This window comes from Sus scrofa, chromosome 4, assembly GCF_000003025.6.
Source record: "Sus scrofa isolate TJ Tabasco breed Duroc chromosome 4, Sscrofa11.1, whole genome shotgun sequence".
Lineage (NCBI taxonomy): Eukaryota > Metazoa > Chordata > Mammalia > Artiodactyla > Suidae > Sus > Sus scrofa.
Window position 1 is genome coordinate 37,681,859 of NC_010446.5, and position 20,322 is coordinate 37,702,180.

Sequence of the window (20,322 nt, forward strand, 5' to 3'; positions counted from 1 at the left end):
TTAAGGGGATGACTTGGCTCATTCATTGCAAAAACAGATCTCCGAGCTCCTATCTACTATATTCAACAGATGTTGAGGAGGAAAGGGGGATGGGGATGATCCTGCGAACTGACAGAATTTGTAGGCTATTTACGTTCTGAGTGCTCACTCAAAAAAAGCAGACTAACACCATCTTTAGATACTCTCAATATTAAAAAGTAGCTGCTGGAGATATAGCACGACAAATTGAGACATGGTGCCTGGTCGCATGGAACCTATTCTCTACTTTAAGAATCTTCTAAATTGATATTTGAGCTGGGCTCTGAAGGGTAAGTTGGTATAACAGGTGAAACAGAGGGAGAAGAGTGATGCATTAGGACAGAATAGCTTGAGAAAACCCCATGACAAAAAGCAGAACAGTTCTTTTGAGAAACTGAAATGTTAACAAAGCATAGAGTCAGATTTGAGTCTTCATACTACAGTTAATAGGAAATCATTGAAGGCTGAATGCTATGATTACATCAGAATTTTTCAAAGCTCACTCGGGCACATGGTAGTCCATGGATTGGAAGGGGTTAAAAGAAATGATAAAGTGGCCCTAGCTTGACAGAAGTAAAAATGGACAGAAATAGATGTATTGTAAAAGTACTTAAAAAATAAATTTGACAATACTTAGTGACTGATTCACTATAGGTCGATGATTAAACAGAGGCAAAATGTATCAATTAGAATAATCATTTAATTCTATTTTGTCTGTTTGTTTTTTCTTTTCTTTCTTCATTTTATGGCTATACCTGCAGCATATGGAAATTCCCAGGCTATGAGTTGAATCGGAGCTACAGCTGCCAGCCTATGCCACAGCCACAGCAAAGCCAGATCTGAGCCACATCTGTGACCTACTTTGCAGCTCGCAGCAATGCTCATGAGCGAGGGCAGGGATTGAACCTGCATCCTCACCAACACCACGTCAGGTTCTTAACCCACTGAGCCATGATGGGAACTCCAATTCTATCTATTTTGAATGAGATATTTTTCTTTAACAAAATGGTGGGTAAAATATGAAAAAAGTTTTCAAGTTTATCTAAAGTTTAGGCCACCTGCTGGCCTAATATTTGATTAAGTGAATTTTAAAATTACATGGAGAGTTCCTGCTGTGGTACAGTGGGTTAAGAATAAACTGCAGTGGCTCAAGTCACTGCTGAGGAGTGGATTCAATCCTCAGCCTGGTGCAGTGGCATAGGTTGCAGCTGCAGCTCTATTTCTATCCCATATGCTGCGGATATGGCCCCCCCAAAAAAGGAACTTATATGAATAAATATACTAAATTCCCTACAAAACAAAAAGTAGAATGTTTTAAATTGGCACCAAATGAGGAGTACAAGGTTATAAACTATACCATAGGTCAGCCAGCAAAATGTTTCTGGTTTTATAAAATTCAATATAGTAAAAGTTTTTGGATAGTGTTAACTCACCATCTCTGCTGCAAGTACTCAACACTGCCAGTGCAGGACAAAAGCAGCCACAGACAACATTGAAATGAATAAGCTAGCTATGTTCCAGTAAAATTTTATTTACAAAAACAAGCAGTAAGCTAGATACCAACTGATTATAGGTAGAGAGAAGAGTAAGGCAGATGTGGAGTATCAAGAGGGCTCCTAGAAAAATGGTAATTATGAAAAAGTAATTACTTCTTATGGGGAGAGAACTACAAAAGCAGGTCAAATCAGATACAGAAAAAATTTTAGCTATTTTACTGGTAAATTCTGCTTTTTAATCTACAAATAATATTAATCAAAGAACACTTGAAATTTTCTAATGTTTTTTTCTTCATAGTCAATTAAACTTCAGTAAAACAGAATAGAGCTGTTTCTAATTACTTACTGATGAAAATTTTTATAAATGGACTGTTACTTACTTTTGACAATAAAAGCTGGAGTAAATCTTATTATATCTGATAATTAAAACCAATGACTTATTGAATTAACTTTAACTGAATATTTTCAATAAAGTTTAATTGAGTGATTATGATTAAATAATATCTGAAAGATACTCCATAAGTGTCTAAATAATATTATCTATTATAGCATATTAGATTTTTGTCAGAAAACCTCATCACTCTAACAACAATATGGAATGACATTTAAACCAAGATCAAATATTATATTTCCCAAGCAGACCAAAAGATCTTTGAAAACAGGGTCCAAATGCAGTTGCTAGGTACTAAACATCTGTTGAACTGAGCTGATATATTAATCACAATGATATCACAAAGGAAAAACTTATTAACTCTCCATGGGTGAATGAGAGAAGTATTTGCAGAGGAAATACTAGTGCAGATACTAAATACCAATACTAATGTTACATTTCAAATAGGAAAGAGGTAATAAATCAGCACTTGTTTTTTTTTTTGTTTTTTCTTTTTTTTTGAAGAGGGGGTGGAATACGAAGACAAGGAAATGTGAAGAGCAATGTATGCAGGATTTGATTTAAGCAGAGGTGAGGTATGAGGCTGGGAAGAAGCCATGTCCTAAAGGGCCACACCAGGAGTCTTTTAAGTTTATGCTGAGCACAATGGGGAGCCCCTGGTAATTCTTAAGAAGTGGATTGACGTTACTCCTGCCTTCTTGATGCAGAGTTTAGGAAAGGTAAGACTACTGGTACTTCGGTAACAAAATGTGGTATAGGCAGAGGATAAATCTAGTCATGGCAGGACCATCATTCAAGAGATAAAAAGCTTCATGGAAAGGGGGAGAGGACAGTATGAGGCCTCTTCCTCAGGAGTCTTCCAATCCCAATTCACTGACATGGTCCCAGCCCCAAACCTACCATCAGGATGTACAATGGTCTTGTTAAGGGTCCCCCACGGGACATAACGCTGGTTACACAATGTGCTCAGTGTTTTATTTAACCAAAGCCCTAACAGATGCCTCATTAGGGTCTTCGAGCATAGGCCTGACCACATCCTGAGATTCAGAATCCACAGATGGTTCTGTCGCTGGTTTAACTGCTTCCTTGACATTTCCTCTTGAATACTTCCAAACCTTAAAATACAAAGATTTTGTCCAAAACGACACACATATACTCTGGCCACAGGCTGTCATGCTCACATAAATGTTTCCACTCAGTGCTTTGCGTACATATGTGGTAAGGTGCTGGACAGCCAAGGCTATCCATCCATCCTCATCCATCCATCCAACTGTCTGTCTGTGACAAGACAGCAAGTTCTGACCAGTCAGACCCCAGGATAGACAGCAAAGCTCTCAAATTCTTCCAAAAGATCATAAAGGAACACTCCCAAATTCACTTTATGAGGCCGGTATTACCCTGATACAAAGTCAGAAAATGCACTAAGAACACTATAAGAAAACTACTGGCCGAGATCTGAGATGAATATAGATGCAAATATTCTCAGCAAAACAATAGCGAAATAAAATCAGCAGCACATTAAGAGGATGATTCACCACAATCAAGTGGAATTCATCCCTGGGATGCAAGGATGGTTCAAAATATGCAAATCAGTGGGGCACAATCACATCAGTAGAAAAGAAAAAAAAACACATAATCATCTTGATAGACAAAGAAAAAACATTTGACAGAATTCAACCTCCACTCTCAATGAATTAGGTATAGAAGGAACATACCTCAACATAATAAAGGCCATACATGACAAACCAACACCTATCATACTCAATGATGAAAGTCTGAAACTTTTTCCTCTAAGACGGGAAACAACAAAAGGGCACCTACTCTTACCATTCCAATTCAATATAATACTCGAAGGTCCAGCCAGAGCCATCAGGCAAGAAAAAGAAACAAAAGGCATCAGGTTTGGAAAGGAAGAAGCAAAATCGTCTCTATTTGCAGATGACATAATTTTAAATATTGAAAATGCTAAAGACTCCACCAAAAATACTGTTAAGCTAATGAACAAAATGATAAAGTTTCAGGAAACAAAATTAACATACAAAAATCTGTGGCCTTTCTATACACTAAGGACAAATTATCTGGAAAAAATAAAATGATTCCGTTTATAACAGCATCAAAAACAATGAAATATTTACAAATAAATTAATCAAGGAAGCAAAAGATCTTTACACTGAAAACCATATGACATTAATAATGAAAGAAATCGAGAACCCAAATAAATGAAAACATATCCCATTGACTCAAAGAATTAATATTTTTATAATGTCCATACTACCTAAAGTCATCCATAGATTCAGTGCAATTCCAAGATTCCAATAGCAGTTTTTGGTTTGTTTTTTGGGTTTTTTTTTAACAAATGTAGAAAAAGCAATCCTAAAATTTAAATGAAACCACAAAAAAGACTCTAAATAGCCAAAGCAATCTTGAGAAAAAACAACGAAGCTGGAGGCACAACACTTCCTCAAATCAAATGATATTATAAAGCTATAGTAATCCCAACAATATGGTACCAGCAAAAAAAACAGACACAGAGACCAATGGAACAGAATCAAGAGCTCAGAAATAAATGCATGTGTACGAATATTTGATAAGGGAATCAAGAATACTCAGTTTATGGGAGTTCCCGTCGTGGCGCAGTGGTTAACGAATCCGACTAGGAACCATGAGGTTGCGGGTTCAGTCCCTGCCCTTGCTCAGTGGGTTAAGGATCCGGCGTTGCCATGAGCTGTGGTGTAGGTTGCAGATGCGGCTCAGATCCCACGTTGCTGTGGCTCTGGCGTAGGCCGGTGGCTACAGCTCCAATTAGACCCCTAGCCTGGGAACCTCCATATGCCGCGGGAGCGGCCCAAGAAATAGCAAAAAAAAAAAAAAAAAAAAGAATACTCAGTTTAAAAAGACAATCTCTTCAATAAATAATGCTGGGAAAATTGGATATTCACACATAAAAGAATGAAACTAGACCCCTATCTCACACCACTCACAAAATTTAACTCAAAATGGAGTAAAGACTTAAACATAAGATATAAAATTCCTAGAAGAAAACATGAGGTAGGGGAAGCTCCCTGACACAGGTCTTAACAGCTATTTTTTGGATATGACACCTAAAACAAAAGCGACAAAAGCAAAAATAAATAAGTGAAAGTACATCAAACTAAAAAACTTCTGCACAGCAAAAGAAACAATCAACAAGATGAAAAGACAACCTATTAAATGGGAAAAAAAATAATTCCAAACTATCTATTTGATTAGGAGTTAATGTCCAAAATATATAAAGAACTCATATAACTCAATGGCAGAAAAACAATACAACTTAAAAATGGCCAAAGCAACTGAATAGAGATTTTTCAAAAGAAGAGATACAATAACCAACAAGTACAGGAAAAGGTCCTCAAAACCATTAATCATTAGGGAATGCAAATCAAAACCTCAGGGATATATCACTTCATACCTATTAGAATGGCTATCATAAAACAGACATGAGGAATTCCTCTGTGGTGCAGTGGGTTAAGGATCTAGCACTGTCAATGCAGCTGCTAGGGTCACTGCTAGGAAAGAGGTCCTATTCCTGACCCAGGAACTTTCACATACCATGGGCATGCCCCCCCCCAAAAAAAAAGAAAAAAAGAGATAATAAATGCTGGCAAAGATAAGGGAGAAAGGAAACCTTTGAATACTAGTGGTGGTATTGTAAGCTGGTGCAATCACCAACATAAGGGGAAAAATATGGAGGTTCCTCAAAAGATTAAAAATTAGAACTACCATATGATCCAGCAATTTCACTTCTGGGTCTATATCTGAAGGAAGTAAAATCACTATGTCAAAGACATATCTTCACTCATAGTCACTGCAGTATTATTTATAATAGAATAGCCAAGATATGAAAACAACCTAGGTGCCCATCAACAGATGAATAAAGAAAATATGGTATATATACACAATGGAATACTATTCAGTCACAAAGAAGAATGGAAATTCTGCCCTTTTCCAACAACAAGGATGGACCTTGAGGGCATTATCCTAATATAAGTAATGTAAGTCAAGAAAGACAAATACCATTTGATCTCACTTATATATAGACTGGGGTGGAGGGGGAGAAGGGTGGAGAAGAAGGAGGAGGGAGGGGTGAGCTTGCAGAAAAAGGGATCAAATTTGTGGTTACCAGAGGCAGGGGATGGAGGGTAGGGAAAATGCATAAAGGTGGTCAAAATGTACAAATATCCACTTATACAATAAATAAGTACTGGGGGTGTAATGCACAACATGAGGACTATAGTTACTACTGCTTTATGGTATATTTGGAAGTTGCTAAAAGAGTAAACCCTAAAAGTTCTCATCTCAAGGAAAAAAAATATTTTTTCCTTTCTTTCGTATCTATACATGACAATGGATGTTAACTGAACTTACTGTGGTAATTGTTTCCCAATAAATGTAAGTCAAGTCATAATGCGACATGAACATTTTAATAATATTGATTCCTCCAATCCATGAGCATGAATATCTTTCCATTTGTGTCTCCTTCATTTTATTAAATTTTTACTTCAATTTAATCATCAAAAAGTCTTACTGGTAGTTCATAATGCAAATCTAAATCAACTCACTTTTATTTTTAGGTGAGAATAAATTTATAATCAATAGCTCTATCTGTAAAAGAAATTTTATAACAGCTCAAAAATATATCTTTTAGAACACATTGAAGGTGTATGGGTGGGAAAAAAGTAGACTGAGGAACAGAAAAAGCATAGACTTATACCTCCATCTTTTTCCTAAATTGTTAAAGAACTATTCAACAACTCCAAAATCCTTTTTATATGCACACCTGGGAAGAATACCAAATGCGTAACTTTGCTCAGAGTTACACTGATGTGGTTTTAGGCCAGATGTTTAAATGTTACAGTATGTACATTTTCTCCCCCCTTCTAAGGCAGAAGTAAAGTAAGAGGAATATTTGACTTCACTCCACAAGAGACCTATTTAATAGTTTGGCGGTTATGTAAGTAAAGGTAGCTTGGCTAAGTCAATGTTGACGACATACAGAACGACGTGATCCTAATGAGTTGGAAAATATTGGCTCTCATGAGAATAGACCAGATGCTACTGAGCTGAGAAAGCTACTGTATTATTGAATTTCATTTTTATGAGGTAAAATTTATTATTCAACCATTAAGGTATCCCACATGAAATCTTGCATAAAATACTTTTACAGTTACATTCTGGAAAGTAGATTTTTATTTTAACATTAAGACATCACTTAAGTAACGGATTCAAATGTCCATTTGATCACCTTCAGCACAGATTTTAAAGTCTGTAAGTAATTTCCCTGCAAATACCAGATTAATGGAACTAGACTGTCAACAAAACAATGAACTACCCGAATAAAGAAAAAATAGTAACAAGTATTCATTTCCTTGAGCCAACAAAAGTCCTATGTGACTTTGTATTTTATGATCAGGTAAAACAAGAATGATTAGGATCTCTATGATTTGAGGACCACAAGAAACATGAACAATAAAAATACATTATTCAATATTCCCAATTAAAAATATATATTTAGTTCAAACTTTAACACCTGTTTTATTCTTTGTAATTTCTTCATTATTCTAATTAAATTTCCAGTATTTGCTATTCCTTCACTACATAATTTCCAGTGGAACAGCAAACTTTACTTATCTTACTTTACTTCTGGTCTTATTTATCAGAGAGGTTGTTTGATGGAGCAGAAGGAATGGTAACAGAAAGGTCAAAAAGCCTGGATTCAAAAACCAGCTTTACTTAGTGAATATCTGTGGGATGATACTTAGGAAAAACACTAAACTGTTCTAAGCATAAATTTCCACATGTGTAATGCAGGATATATATAACCTTCCAACATCAATATTACTGGCAAGATAGGATAAAAATTAAAGCATGAGGAACAAGAACCTGAAAAATGGTAAGCCACGTCAAACTATTCAAGTAAGGTTTTTTGTGTTTTGTTTTGGGTTTTTTTTTTTTTTTTTTTTTTGTCTTTTTGCCTTTTTGCAGCCGCTCCCGCGGCATGTGGAGGTTCCCAGGCTAGGGATCGAATGGGAGCTGTAGCCACCGGCCTACGCCAGAGCCACAGCAATGCGGGATCCAAGCCGCGTCTGTGACCTACACCACAGCTCATGGCAACGCCGGATCCTTAACCCACTGAGCAAGGGCAGGGATCGAACCCGCAACCTCATGGTTCCTAGTCGGATTCGTTAACCACTGCGCCACAACGGAAACTCCAATTCAAGTATTTTATGGTATCCAGTCTCTACAGTACACAGCTCAACAGAGGAAAACATGCTTGGGAGATAGTGATACAGTGCATGAAAAGCAGATTAAAGGACATGGTTTCACATTTCTGTTACCCCACTGAAACACAACATCCTGCTGCTCCACTCCCCTTTGGAATCCTCAGCAGAAGAGAGACTATATGGTTCATCATAGGTATCTGGGAGTCTGGTGTGGCCTCCTGTAAGGAGTTACATTAAAGAGGCACTATGCAGTCTCTTCATTAAGTCCAAACAACTAGATCTAAGCAATGTCTTGAACTTGGTTGTTCTCTCATGAAGTTTACTATTTCATTACCCTATTTACTTCCTTGCCTTACTGTTTGAATCTTCCTTTGTCCTATATCTTCTCAGCTAAAACACTGGATCACCAAAGCTCCAATTCTGATAGCAGTTATTTTAGTCTCTAACAACCTCAGACCCTACACAACCACCTCCACAGGAAATACCCCCATGTGTATGATTCCAGAAGGATTCTATAGCCAGGACAAGAACAACAAATCCCCTCTATGAATGCGACTACATTTGGCATTCACAAGTATTCTATGAGTAGAGGTACAGATACCATCACCATTTTACACATGAGAAAGCTAACTGAAACTCAGTGAAATAAACTGACCTTCCTTAAGACATATAATGGTATTTCCATGCTACAGTTCAGTACATTTTAATAGTGGAAAAATAAAAATATTACCTGACAGAGATAGTAAGACATTCACTACACCAGTATTTATATGGAACACACAAATTAATAAAATTTAATGCCAAAAATTAAATCTCTAAGAAGCATTAGCACAGAAAATTTTATTTTAATATCTTATAATTTTATTTTTTAAGAGCTAAAAAAATTCATCAAAGCAGCTTTAAAGAGCATATAGTATAATTTATTATTCACGTATTCTCCTAAAGCCTCTGAAATAAACTCATGCACATAATAGAAATAACTGATTTGGAGTTCCCGTTGTGGCATAGTGGTAATGAATCCAACTAATATCCATGAGGACACAGGTTCAATTCCTGGCCTTGCTCAGTGGGCTAAGGATCCAACACTGCCATGAGCTGCGGGTGTAGATCACAGATGTGGCTTGGATTCCATATTCCTGTGGCTGAGGTGTAGGCTCGCAGCTGCAGCTCTGATTCAACCCCTCACCTGGGAACCTCCATATGCCACAAGTGCTGCCCTAAAAACAAAAAAAAAGAAAAGAAAAGAAAAGAAAGAATTGATGCAACAAAAGTTATCTCATTTCTATGACACAGTTATCATAAAAAGTCTATTAAAAAAAACTTTTTTTTCTTTTTATGGCCACACGTGTAGTTTTGGTGCTTGAAATTAAATTTGATATTTCATTTCTGAATCACCATTAATGACTCCAACATTTAGAAGAATGATGCACAAGGTTGTTGCATATTCTAAGACCCAGTGAAAACCAACAACTTAATGTTACTTGATTTTATGTACTCAGATCTGTTTAATGGCTTAGTTATTAAAAGAAAAAATATAAGGTTAAATAGGTATTTTTAAACTAATTAGGTTAATAATGAAATAATTCTATATCTATAAGCCAAGAATAAATGATTATTTTTCTGTGTTTAGTTTTCTTTATATAAAAATGATGCATAAAAAGGACATATATCAAACTTCACTATCAAACTAACTTCCACTGAATGATAAAATTATATTGGTCTGGGAGTTCCCATTGTGGCTCAGTGGTTAATGAACCCAACTGGTATCTGTGAGGACAAGGGTTCGATTCCCGACCTCACTCAGTGGGTTAAGGATCTGGCACTTAGTGAGCTGTGGTGTGAGCTGTGGTATAGGTCGCAGACGCAGCTCGGATCCTGCGTTGCTGTGGCTGTGGTATAGACCAGCAGCTGCAGTTCCGATTTGACCCCTAGCCTGGGAACCTCCGTATGCTGAGGGTCCAGCCCTAAAAAAAAAAAAAAATTATTTTGGTCACTCGATTGTTGTTATAATAAGGAAATCAAAACCATGTTTTTTTGGCTATCAAGATTGCAGAATAAACATTTTCACATTTAAAGTTTTCCAGAAGTATTTTATTCTTTACATATACATGTATTTTGTCAGCGACCCTGTGCTATTCTCCTGCCACATCGTCTAAAATAATGTAAAAATCAATAATGCATCTTATAGCTATGGAATTTTAGAATTTCAAATGCATGTCATTATTTATTATTAAATTCTTTAGTTTTCTCTCTTCAGAAAAAAACTAGATTTTTCTCCCTTTTGTTATTCCAGGCATCTCTCAAGTCCTCTCAATTTATAAAATAAATATTCAAGAAGCAACTGCACAAAATTTTAATTGCTAGTCTCACTAAGAAAAAAAACTAGAGCAATAATTGCATTCACTGACAATGTATATCTTTCATGTTTATACATATATTTAAAATAAACATAGTACTTTCTCTTCCTATATTACATACATTCTACTTGATTCTATTTTATTCCCTCAAAACTTAGTAGTAATTGAAGATGATGATTTCAATGGCAAATAATTAGTTACAATCTGCAATTAATGATATGGTAAAATAGGAGCTCAATTACTAAATAAATTTTTCTCAAAATCAGTAACAGCTCAGTTCAGATGGAAAAGCGTTGTTCTGCTGGCTGTAAAGGTAATATACAGAAATTTCTTATTTGCAAGCAGAGTAGGCATAGAGAAAACAAAGATGAAAAGAGATGGGAAGAAATGAATCTAGGTTATTAGCATCACTGAAATTATTGGCCTCAGGAATCAAGCTAAGCAACAAGAGCAGTAAGGATTATGTGATAGTAAGAAGTTCGAAAAAATTAAAAGGTCTAAAAGTAATGATGAAGACCAAGAAGCAGTATCAAGAACAACAACAACAACAAAAAAGCCATTTCTAAATGATAAGAAGGTCTGAAGTAAACATGTACTTGAGGATGCAACTGAGGAAAAAATTAGACAGACGGTCGCCATCAGGAAAGTGAAAGGAGAATCCAGAGAACTACAGAAATGTTCACAAACCATGTATCTAATAAGGAACATATATTTAGAATATACAAATAATTCTCACAACTCAAAACAAAAAGATAAACAAACCAATGAAAAAACGATCAAAGGACTTGAATAGACATTTCTCCGCAAAAGATATAATAAAGAGTCAACACCATTAGCCATGAGGGAAATGAAAATCTAAATCACAACTACCCCACAACTGCTAGGACAGCCAGAACCCAAAAGCCAGGTAATATCGGTATGGTGAGGATGTGGAACAAATGGAGTCCTCACACACTTCAGGTAGGAATACCATTACGGTACAGCTGCTTTGGAAAACAGCCTGATAATTCTTCAAAAGGTTAAATATAGTTACCCTATGACCCAGCATTTCTACTCCTAGAAATAGACCCAAGAGAAATAAAAGCATTATATCCACACAAAAACTTGTATATAAATGTTTATCATCATTCATAAACATCAAAAACAGAAACAACACAAATGTCCATCAACTGATGAATGGATGAACAAAACTGTATATACATACAATGAAATATTATCTGACAATTTTAGGGGTAATGAAAATGTTCTAAAATTGACTGTGATGATGAACACAGAGTCCTGAATATACTACCAAATACAGTATACCTGAAAAGGGTGAATTGTATGCCATGTGAATTATATTAAAGCTATTGTCTAAAATGATGGAACAGAAGGAACGGGAAAGAGGAAAGAAACCAAGGTAAAACACTTCTGGCATTGTGTTGAGGAGTAAACCTGAGCAAAGGCATGAATGTGGAAAAGAATGTAATTTTTAAGGAACATGTACGCTATAATTAGCACAATGTTAAATCCAAAGGAAAAAAAAACGTGTTGACTTGTATTAAAGAACTAGTTATCAAAGAAAAAGGATAATGCAGAAGAATGTTAACAAATCAAAATTATATTCAACAGAGAGAGAGGGAGAAGCCACTAGGGTGATAGGAGAAAACTGGATGCTGTGGGTTAGTAACCATCAATAATAAGATAGCAAGAAGTAGAAAGGCAAGCTAGAGGCATAAGCTATGAAAGAAGGTGAGGCAGAAATGTTGAAGACAAGTGCTTTGCTTATAGATAATTGCAGAATGGAAGGATAATGCTTCTTTTTCCACACAGTATCAGAATATAAGTCTAACAAGCCAAAAACGTACATAGCCAACATATCACTTCATTAATGTAATAAATGAGAACTGCAGTGTAAAGCAAAGGATCATTGGTTAAACTAAACACATTAAACAAAGCTTAGCAGTACTGAGCATTATCTATTTGACCATCAACAGATGTAAGATAGTAAAATGCTAAAAACTTTATGCCTTAAATATAAACTTCCTGGAACTTAAGACAGAAAATTTAGAGACACGATATTATAAACAAGCACTGTACTAAGAATAAAAGGGGAGTTCCCGTCGTGGCGCAGTGGTTAACGAATCCAACTAGGAACCATGAGGTTGCGGGTTCAATCCCTGCCCTTGCTCAGTGGGTTAACGATCCGGCGTTGCCGTGAGCTGTGGTGTAGGTTGCAGACGCGGCTCGGATCTGGCGTTGCTATGGCTCTGGCGTAGGCTGGTGGCTACAGCTCTGATTCGACCCCTAGCCTGGGAACCTCCATATGCCATGGGAGCGGCCCAAGAAATGGCAAAAAGACAAAAAATAAATAAATAAAAAATAAAATAAAATCTTTAAAAAAAAAAAAAGAATAAAAGGAACAGAATGAGATTAGGAGCAGGGAAAAAAAGACATAAGAAAACTAGACACTTGGAAATTTGGCTTTTTAAAAATATTTTAGCCGATTCTTTTAATTCATCGATGATGAATTTTATATCTACTTTATTTGACAAAAATAAGACTCCATGTCAAAGAGATGAAACTTCCTAACACTATTCCATTTTCTTCAACACTCTTAATCTCCAAAAATTAGTTCACTTGATTTTAGGCTTCTCATTGTCAGAATATCAGATTATGAATCACTTAATCTGAGATTACTTGTCTGACCCATTTTTTTAATACCTACATTAGCATTCTGTTACGACAGAATATTTTCAGAATGAGAAACTTCAAATAAAACGTTTTTGGTTTTTTTTTTTTGGAGTGCCCATCATGGCTAAGCAGAAACAAATCCGACTAGCATCCATGAGGATGCGGGTTAGATCCCTGGCCTTGCTCAGTGGGTTAAGAATCCAGCATTGCCGCAAGCCGTGGTGTAGGTAGCAGACGCAGCTCGGATCCCGCATTGCTGTGGCTGTGGTGTAAGCCAGCAGCTACAGCTCCAATTCAACCCCTAGCCTAGGAACCTCCATATGGCACAGTTCCAGCCCTAAAATCACCAAAAAAAAAAAAAAGTGTTTTTCACAGCAAAGTCCATTTGATAAATTCAGAAAAATACGGAATTTGTCAGAGAAAAAAAAAAGTAAGTACCACCACCACCTGATTATTAATATGAATTTTTATTCTATCTAAACCAGCTGACAAAAACAAAAATTTTAAATAAAGGTACAGTATTACTGTGAGACAGTAAACCAAAAAAAAAAAAAAAAAAAAAAAATCCTCTAGAGAGAATATCACAGGAAATAGAAATTTGACAAACAAAAAAATGAATTACATACTTTCAGACAGTGATAAATGCTAATGCCAATGAAGGCTTCACTGTAGGCCTGTGGGTGAGGATCTGGAATAAAAGCTTTTGTATAGTAACTCCACATAAAATAATGGCCATGTACATGGCAGTAATACAATGCCTCAGTCAATTAGAGCTGTTAAAACAAAATGCCACAGACTGAGTAGCATATTAACAAAAGAAATTTCTCTCAGTTTTGGAGTCTGAAAGTCCAAAATCAGGGTGCCGGAGTTCCCGTCGTGGCGCAGTGGTTAACGAATCCGACTAGGAACCATGAGGTTGAGGGTTCGGTCCCTGCCCTTGCTCAGTGGGTTAACGATCCGGCGTTGCCCTGAGCTGTGGTGTAGGTTGCAGACGCGGCTCGGATCCCGTGTTGCTGTGGCTCTGGCGTAGGCCGGTGGCTACAGTTCAGATTCAACCCCTTGCCTGGGAACCTCCATATGCCGCGGGAGCGGCCCAAGAAATAGCAACAACAACAACAACAAAAAAAAAAAGACAAAAGACAAAATCAGGGTGCCAGTATGCTCAGGTTCTGGTGACAATCTCTTCCAGCTGCAGACTGCCTACTTCTCATTGTCTCCTCAGAGGGGGGAAGGGTCAAGGGAACTCACTCTGGCCTCTTTTTATAAGGTCATTCATCTCATTCATGAGGACTCCACCCTGGCCTCTTTTTTAAGGACATTCATCTCATTCATGAGGACTCCACCCTTGTGATCTAATCAACTACAAAGCATCAGCCCCAGCCCCAAAAATCTAAACACCATCACATTGGGCATTAGAATTTCAACATATGAATTTTGATGGGACACAAACATTTAGACTACAACACATAATTTACTCCACTTAAATATGTATTGATTTAAAACATTTTAAATGAGAAAAATTCATATAACATAAAATTCATAAATTCACACTTTTAAAGTATACAATTAAGTGGAATTTAGCATATTCAAAAGTATGAAAAATACCACTATCTACCTAATTCCAGAATATTTCACCACCCATAAAAGAAACTCATGCAGTCATTCCCCATTCTTCCTTTCCCCCAAACTCTGGCAACCATTAATCTACTTTCTGTCTCTGTGGATATGCCTTTTCTAATTAGCATGTCATATGACTGGAATCAAAATATGTGACTTTTTGCAACTAGCATCTTCCACTAAACATAATGTTTCAAGGTTCATCCACAACATGTATCAGTACCTAACTGTTTTCATGCCTGAATAATATTCCATTGGAAAGATAAAACACATTTTATTTATTCATTTATCAGTTAACAGACATTTGCGTTGTTTCCACTTTTTGACTATTGAAAATAATGCTATCTTATCTCCTTTATATGTACAATCTAAAAAAGTCAAAATCACAGAGGCACAGAGCAGAATACTGCTTACCAGGGGCATGGAGGTAGGCCGGGGCGGGGGTGGGGGGAGATGATGGTCAAAAAGTACCAAGTTGCAGTTGTATAGCATAAGATCTAGAAACCTAATCTAATCTAATGATGATGACAGTAAATAATGCTGTAATGTATGCTGGAAATTTGCTAAGAATAAATTTCAGGTGCTCTCACCACAGGAAAAAAAATGGCAACTATGTGAAAAGATATACATGTTAATTAGCTTGACTATGTAATCATTTCCCTATGTATATCATGCTGCATATCTTACATATATAAAATTATTATTAACAAATAAATACTTCTTAGAGATCCCAATGTGGCTCAGCAGTTAAGAACCCAACTAGTATCCATGAGGATGCAGATTCAATCCCTGACCTCACTCAGTGGGTTAAGGATCTGGCATCACTGCAATCTGCAGTATAGGTGGCAGATGAGGCTAGGATCCTGTGTTCTGTTGCTGTGGCACAGGCTAGCAAGTACAACTCCAATTGAAGCCCTAGCCTGGGAACTTACAGATGCCACAGGTGCAACCTTAAAAAAAAAAAAAAAAAAAATGCAAAAAGGAAAAAAGAATAAGGCTAAGAATTCATTTGCAAGGTGTTATATAGATGTACGTTTTCAATTCTTGGGTGTATATGTAGGAATAAAACTGCTAGGTTATATAATAACTCCACATCTAACTTTTTGTAGAACTACTAAATGTTTTCCAAAGCAGCATCGATTATTTTTAAGTTATAATTCAGTAGGTATATATAAATTCTGAAATAGTAGAAAGAGAAAAATTAGAAGATAATAATTTTTTAAAACCTACTTGTAAAAAGCAGTATAGCCTAAACAGTACAAAAGGAAACTAAACAATAAGATGATAGAAAAAAGTAAAAAAAAAAAAAAAAAACCTACAATCACAAGTAAAAATGGACTGAATTAACTAGCTAAAAGGCAGATTATAAAATCTGATCTAAAATATCCAGTAATATGCTATTTCAAAGACACACCTCTAAAGCATAAAAACATAGATGGGTTTTAAGTAAAAGAATGCAAAAGGAGGTATAGTAAATACCAACCAAAGCAAAGCTACTTGTAACCATGTTAATATAAGAAAAAAATAAATGTAAATCAAAATACTGTCTAAGGAACTGACTCACTACATTTAACAAAATCAAAAAGAGAACATAAACATATGTATGTGCATAGGAGTATACATTTACACACACACTAAAATTTGCATACTATTTCGTGGGATTCAGAGAATGTAAAAAACCCTTTCCCAGGCCCAAGCCAATAACTTATAAACTAATAGAACATTTGCCTTGTCATTTCTTTTCTTTTTTTTTTTTTTGTCTTTTTGACTTTTCTAGGGCCGCTCCTGCGGCATAGGGAGGTTCCCAGGCTAGGGGTCTAAACGGAGCTGTAGCCACCAGCCTGAGCCAGAGCCACAGCAATGAGGGATCCAAGCAGTATCTGTGTCCTACATCACAGCTCATGGCAATGCCGGATCCTTAACCCACTGAGCAGGGCCAAGGATCGAACCCGTAACCTTATGGTTCCTAGTCAGATTCATTAACCACCGTGCCACGATGGGAACCCCTGCCTTGTCATTTCTTATAGAATGCTAAAACCTGACATAAAGCAACTATAAAACTGTACTTAGGCAATAACAGTGTCAAATAATAAGGCTCTAATTAAAGTGCATTTTTTCACAGTTTATTGTACATTTCCCATAGTAAGGTCTGAACTTAAAATCTTTAAAAGCATCATGTAACAACACCAAAACCAATGTTTTCTTTTAATAAACAAAATATACGATTAAAATGTTATCATTTTAAGCATGCTTACACTTAATAAATAAAAAAAACACCTTTCTTTTTGTCATGGACAAAAGTAACCTGACTATTTTGAGCTGAAACAACTAAAAGAAGCAAGCTTTCTGTCTTTTTGTTTATCTGCAGAGTGAGTGAAAAGATGAAGATAATCTCTTGTACTGGCATCAAAGCAGATTATTATTACTATTATTATTATTATTATTAGGCTTTTGTCCTTTTTTTTAGGGCGGCTCCCGCCACATATGGAGGTCCCCAGGCTACAGGTCTAATCGGAGCTGTAGCTGCCAGCCACAGCACACAGTAACACCAGATCCAAGCCTCATCTGTGACCTACACCACAGCTCACAGCAACACCGGATCCTTAACCCACTGAGAGAGGCCGGGGATCAAACCCAAAACTTCATGGTTCCTAGTCGGAGTCATTTCCCCTGTGCCACAACGGGAACTCCCAAAGCAGATTTTTAAATTTCAGTAGCTAGTTCAGAGTATGAGACTAATGTTTTTCACACAAAAATAGCAACTTGCTTACCAGGTGCTTAAGTATATAATTAAGAATTTTATTCCACTCTTAGCATAATCAAACATATTGTATTTATACCTATACTTGACTTAGTTATCATTTCAAACACACACTGATCACCTCAAAACTTGTCCTAAGAAGGTCAAAGGGTCAATTGTACAAAGAGCTAGTGAAAAACACTCTCTTGTAACTACAAAATATACCTACAAATTGGCAGAGGAGAAAAAAATTGAATGGCTTAACACATATCCTGGATTTTACACCGGTGCTATAAAAGCTGCTTTCACAGAAATACACAACAATTCAAGTTGATAATGTTATACAAATGAATTTGACTGATAAAATATTAGCCAGCTCTGATAAGAATATTTTATACACTTCTTAACAAAGAAAGACTGTGTTCTTACCTATACTTTGGAAAACTTCATTCATCAAAGCTTCATTCACTGCTAAAGAGCTGACATTTCCAGTATGAGACCAACTTTGATATATTGCTTGAAGCAAAAGTGTCTGTGCTCTTGTAGCTTGAATTGTGAGATTTGGAAGTTCAAAAATACCTTCAGTTATGGCAATCTGAGATCTCTTAGCCCTGCATGAGAAAACAGAAAGCATAACAATCAATATATTAAATATCATTGATAAAAAACAACATATAAAATAAATTATGTTTCAAGGGAAAGCAAGATATACGTTCAAATTATTTTAAAATAGAATTAAATCAAATATATATGCAATTTCAGTAACTTTAAATGTATGACTATTTCAAAACTTCTCACCATAAAAAAAATACAACTAAAATAATATCCAAATACACATTCAGATACATATATTCTGTTCAAGTATTATACATTTGTTATCAAGTCAACTATCCAAAAAAAACAGTGAAGCTAATAGCAATTAACAAATAAGATTTACTATCACATCTGCCTTATTCTTTTTTAATTTTTGTTATAAAATTTTGAAAGGTTATTTTCCACTTATGGTTATAGAAAATACTGGTTATATATTCCCTGTGTTTATGCTATCTTACACCTAATAGTTTGTACCTTCCATTTCCCCCTACTACCTTGCCCCTCCCCACATCCCTACTAATCACTACTAACTTGTTTTCTATCATCTGTGAATCTTGCTTCTTTTTGTAACATTCTTTTTTGTCATATTCTGGTTTGTTGTATCTTTTTTATTCCACATATAAGTGATATCATACAGTATTTGTCTTTGACGTATTTCATTTAGCTTCATGTCCTCCAAGTCCATCCATATTGCTGCAAATTGCAAAATTGTGTTCTTTTTTTTATGGCTGAGTAGTATATTATTTTGGGTTTCAAAACACATGTAAAAGTAAAATGCATGACAACAGAAAAAGGACAGGAGGAGGGAAATGCAAGTATACTGCTATGAGACTCTTAAACAATATGTGAAGTGTTATAATATTATTTGAAGGCAGTTATAAGTAAATGATGTAAACTCTAAACTTAAGAACAATTAAAAGCTTAAAACGAAAAGGTAAAGCTAATAAAAGCAATATGGAGATGAAATGGAATTATCCTAAGTATTCTATCCAAAAAACGTTCAAAAAGAAAATGAGAGGAGTTCCCACTGTGGCACAATGGGATGGGCAACATTTCTGAAGCACTGCACAGCAGATCCCCAGCCCAGCACAGTGGATCCAGCATTGCCGCAGCTGAGGCATACGTCGCAACTGCAGCTTGGATCTGTCCTTGGCCCAGGAATTACATATGCCACAGGTTACCCAAAAAAGAGAAAGAAAAAACAAAGAAAAAAAAGGAACAAAGAACAGACGAAACAATTAGAAATTAAATAAGATGACAAATATAACTGCATTAAATATAATTATATTAAATGCGAAAGGTTAAGCATATCAATTAAAGGCAGACATTGGAGATCTCTTGTAGCACGATGGGTTAAGGCTCCAGCATTGTTACTGCAGCAGTTCAGGTCACGGCTCTGACATGGGTTCAATCCTGAGCCCAGAAACCCACATACCGCAAATGTGGCCAAAAAAAAAAAAAAAAAGAAAAAAAAGCAGAGATGATCAGATAAGATTGTATTTAAAATATCAAGACTCAATGACATTACATCACTAAGAAACCCATTTTAATATAAAGAAGACAGGCGAGAAATAAAGGATTTATGTAATTACTTTATGTGATGTTTTTCCTCTTTTTTCCCTACAAAAATGTCCAAATTGTTTTGCAAGGTCCATTGATATATCCATTTTATTCTTTTCAAAAAATTTTAAGATACTGCAATACTTCGAGAATGGATTATGGAAATTACAAACTATGTCAAAATGAATTTCATAAAACATTTTTAAAATACGAAGGTAAGATAGAAGCACTATCAATTTATCAAACTATCTCCACTCCTTGCCCTGACACTGGATCATCAAATGATCTATTAGCTTCTCAGTGAAATAAACTTCACTTTTAAGTCAAAGACAAGTATCATACGTATAAGTGGAATCTTTAAAAATGACACAAATGAGCTTATTTACAAAACTGAAATAGACTCACAGAAACAGAAAACAAACTCATGGTTACCAAAGGGGAAAGGACAGGAAAGGGATAAATTAGGAATTTAAGGTTAATAGATACATATTACTACATATAAAATAAACAACAAGGTTCCACTGTATAGTACAGATAACTAGAGTCAATGTCTTTTTTTGTTTGTTTTTTGTCTTTTTAGGGCTGCACTTGCGGCATATATATGTTCCCAGGCTAG

General features: G+C 35.8%; 1 protein-coding gene across 16 annotated transcripts in view; it reads right to left on the reverse strand.

Moving 5' to 3' along the window:
• The window catches only part of VPS13B (vacuolar protein sorting 13 homolog B), a 735,231-nt gene that overhangs the window by 595,930 nt on the left and 118,979 nt on the right, over nt 1–20,322 (reverse strand). For 15 of the 16 annotated variants that reach the window (XR_002343694.1, XR_002343693.1, XM_021090606.1 and 12 more), the window contains one exon: nt 17,982–18,163. Coding sequence is in view for 13 of the 16 variants with exons in the window: in XM_021090606.1 (XP_020946265.1) it covers nt 17,982–18,163 (182 nt within the window). In the remaining 3 variants the exon portion in view is untranslated. Of the gene's footprint in view, nt 1–17,981; nt 18,164–20,322 lie in introns of those variants that run through there. The other variant, XR_002343695.1, reaches the window with a different exon arrangement.